Source organism: Otolemur garnettii, unplaced genomic scaffold (assembly GCF_000181295.1).
Source record: "Otolemur garnettii isolate 467f Iridium unplaced genomic scaffold, OtoGar3 scaffold00003, whole genome shotgun sequence".
In the NCBI taxonomy this organism is placed as follows: Eukaryota; Metazoa; Chordata; class Mammalia; order Primates; family Galagidae; genus Otolemur; species Otolemur garnettii.
This window is the reverse complement of record NW_003852398.1, coordinates 35,405,293-35,409,134: the sequence shown is the minus strand read 5'-3', so window position 1 is coordinate 35,409,134 and position 3,842 is coordinate 35,405,293. Positions and strand designations below refer to the sequence as shown.

General features: G+C 36.1%; 1 protein-coding gene across 13 annotated transcripts in view; it reads left to right on the top strand.

Annotated features, from left to right (window-relative positions):
* The window catches only part of LOC100954037 (ankyrin repeat and KH domain-containing protein 1), a 172,935-nt gene that overhangs the window by 129,388 nt on the left and 39,705 nt on the right, over positions 1-3,842 (top strand). For all 13 annotated transcript variants that reach the window (XM_023515894.1, XM_023515880.1, XM_023515893.1 and 10 more), the window contains 2 exons: positions 2,530-2,705; positions 2,916-3,078. In XM_023515894.1, coding sequence (XP_023371662.1) covers positions 2,530-2,705; positions 2,916-3,078 — 339 coding nt within the window. The remainder of the gene's footprint in view (positions 1-2,529; positions 2,706-2,915; positions 3,079-3,842) is intronic.

The window sequence follows — 3,842 nt, the reverse complement described above, 5'->3', positions numbered from 1 at the left end:
CCCGCCACAATGCCTGGCTATTTTTTGGTTGCAGCCGTCATTGTTGTTTGGCGGGTCCGGGCTGGGGATTTGAACCCGCCACCTTTGTACGTGGCTGGCGCCTTAGCCGGTTGAGCTATAGGCGCCAAGCCATACAGCCTTATTCTTGAGGAGCTGAGATGCAACTTTTAAATGTAGTAAGATTATTTGTATTAAGTTATAATACAAATTATAATCTAAATTATCTTACTATCTTATTAATCTTAGGTAGATTTTTAAAGAACTCCTTTAATGAGGCCTGTGCTTTATTACTGGTAAAAATGAGCAGATAATTCATAGATTATAAAATTAGGGCATCTAAAATTAAATAGACTGACAGTTTCATAACTATTTGACATTTAGAAAATAGGTGTTGTTAGAATGTCAATGATTTGAATTTCTTTGCTTAGAATTGTTAGATATTTAGAACCCTACAAAAATGTAGTTTGGGTGTAATATTTTATAATCAGCCAGCAGCCATTTCAAATTGAAAAGCTTTAAATAGAAATTTTCTCCCTGAACTTCCTTAGTTATATTTCTTAAAGTTTAATGCAACATTTACATTCTTTTATTTTAAGTAATGAGTATTTAGGCTGGGTGTATTGGCTCACACCAAGGTGGGTAGATTGCTTAAACTCATGAGTTTGAGACCAGCCTGAGCAAAAGTGAGACCCCCATCTCTACTAAAAATAGAAAAATTGAGGCAAGAGGCTTGCTTGAGCCCAAATGTTGGAGGTTGCTATGAGCTATGACACCATGGCACTCTACTCAGGGCAACAGCTTGAGACTCTGTTTAAAAAAAAAAAGAAATGAGGATTTATAGTTTTCCTTCAGACTTTTTATCACACATAGACAGATGAATTTTTACTACCATTCAGTTTGTCTATTTCTATTACAGGCATCCAGTTGTGGCCTGCTTAACTGTTAAAAATTGTAGAAAAATCTATACTATTTTGGGAATGGTACCAGGGAATGTCCTTTGACAAAAATGTTGGAGACTAGTGTACAAAAGATATTTATGCAAAAAAATTATGAAATTTTAATCTGTTTAGTTTTAATTTCTCTATTGTACAAAGAAGTTTTGTCTGAGTAAATTTATAAAAGTGTTGAAGTTATGAAATTGTTTCTTTTATCATGAGGTAGTATGTTAGAAGTGAATTCATTCTAACATATCTAACTGAATCTTAATAATTTCCACTTGCTGTTTAGTAAACTTCAAGACTGAATATTGCTTAAATATTGCTGATTAATAATTGCTTTTTAAAAAAAATTTTTAGTAATATGGGTATATACTATTACATATTTATAGGGTACATGTGATGTTTTGATACAGGCATATAATGTGTATTAATCAAATTAGGGTATTTGGAGTATCTGTCACCTCAAGCATTTATCATTTCTTTGTGTAAGGAATATTCTAATGCCACTCTTTTAGTTATTTTCAAATATACCATAACTTACTGTTGGTTATAGTCACTTTGTTGTACTACCAAATCTTGTTTATTCTTTCTAACTATCCCACCTTTTTTTTTTTTCTGAAGCAGTCTCACTTATGTCACCCTAGGTAAAGTGCTGTGGTATCACAGCTTAAGCGATTCTCTTGCCTCAGCCTCCCTAGTAGCTGGGAAAAGGAACCTACCAGAATGCCCAGCTATTTTTTGTTGTTGTTGTAGTTGTCATTGTTGTTTGGCAGGCCCAGGTCAGATTTGAACCCACCAGCACCTGTATGTGGCCGGCAGTCTAGCCACTGAGCTACAGGCACCGGCCGTATCCCATCATATTTTTGCACTTATTAACCATCCCCACTTTATGCTGTCTCCCCACTGCCTTTCCCAGTCTCTGGTAATCACTATTCTACTCTCTGTCTCCACAGAATCAATTGTTTTAATATTTAGTTCCCATCTATCAGTGAGAACATGGAAGATTTGTCTTCCTGTGCTTAGCTTATTTCACGTAACATAATGTTCTCCAGTTCTATCCATGTTGTTGCAAATGACAGGATTTCACTTTTTTTTATGGTTGAATAACATTTCAGTGTGTGTGTGTACTATAATTTCTTTATTCATCCATTGATAGACATTTACTGCTTAGCTCTTTTACTAGAATTTTCTTTTTTTTTTTGAGACAGGGTCTTGCTTTGATGTTCTGGGTATAAGGGTAGTGGCATGATCATAGCTCATAGCAACTTCAAACTCCTGAACTCAAGTTCAGGAGTGATCCTCCTGCCTTAGTTTTTGAGTAACGGAGACTACAGGTGCCCACCACAATGCCCAGTTAATTTTTCTATTCTTGTAGAGATCTATAAGATCTACAATCTTGTAGAGTCTTGCTGTGTTGTTCAAGCTGGTCTTGAACAACTTACTTCAAGTGATTTTCCCCTTTGGCCTGTCAAAATGTTAGGATTACAGGCGTGAACCACCGCAACCAGCCTAGAATCCTCTTAAAAGTTAATTGCTTTGGTCTTTTTAAGAAATTACGTAATTTAGTTGTATAATTCACTGGTTTGAACAGACTGGTCTTACCCCTTTGATGGAAGCTGCTTCTGGAGGATATGCAGAGGTTGGAAGAGTTCTCCTTGATAAAGGAGCAGATGTCAATGCCCCTCCTGTGCCTTCCTCAAGAGATACTGCTTTAACAATAGCAGCAGACAAAGGTCACTATAAATTTTGTGAGCTCCTGATTCATAGGTGAGTAATTTTCTGCTAGTATATATAGAACTTCCTGAAGTCCCTTTCACTTTTCAGATCCTGTAAAGTTAATAAAATTGTTTTGCTTTATTGATATTTTAAAGAAATATTATTTGCATGTTATTTTGTAAAAGATAAAAGATGATAAAGGAACCTAGAAGAAGTCAGTCGCTTATGGAAACAAACTATATTAACATTCTTTGTTTATAGAGGAGCCCACATTGATGTTCGTAACAAGAAGGGAAATACACCACTTTGGCTGGCATCCAATGGTGGTCATTTTGATGTAGTGCAATTGCTAGTGCAAGCAGGTGCTGATGTGGATGCGGCAGATAACCGGAAGATCACACCCCTTATGTCAGCATTTCGCAAGGTAATTTGATATGAGGGTTAAGGGTAAAATTATAATTTTAAGCCAATTCTATGTTGAAACTATATATGAGAAAGATAAGTTGATCTGGAAGAACTGAGTATATTTCCATAAAAAAATCACTGCTATCTTTCCATTCCTTTGTGGCTAAATCTAAGAGAGCTATGTGGTAGTTTACTATCACTTGATATCTTAACTATTTTTGTTATGTTGTACATAAAACATGAGATTTAAGGAAAGCTGTTTTATGCAGATGAATGTTTCCTCTACCAAAGGAGTAACAAAAAGGGGTGCACTCTCATAAAATCTTGTTATACCTTCTATGTATAAGGAAGGCTGAATAATCTGCTATAAAGACTTTCCATTGCAATTATGATAAACTATAAACTACTTAACAAGGTCTACAAAGCGCTGCTGCCTCCCCAGACCAGTCATTCATGCTGCTACACCCTTTGCATTATTACATACTCTAGTAGCTGGCCTAGAATACATTAAATTTTCATGCTTCAGGGCCTTTGCTCACTGGTTTTCTTTTCCTGGAATGTTTTTCCTTCCTTTTCACTTGGCTTATTTCACTAGTAATCCTTTAGCTCCCATTTTATTTATTTGTTTGTTTATTTATTTTTGAGACAGAGTCTCACTATGTCGTCCTTGGTAGAGTGCTGTGGCATGACAGCTCATAGCAACCTTAAACTCTTGGGCTTAAGCAATTCTCTTGCCTCAGCCTCCCAAGTAGCTGGGACTACAGGTGCCTGCCACAACGCCTG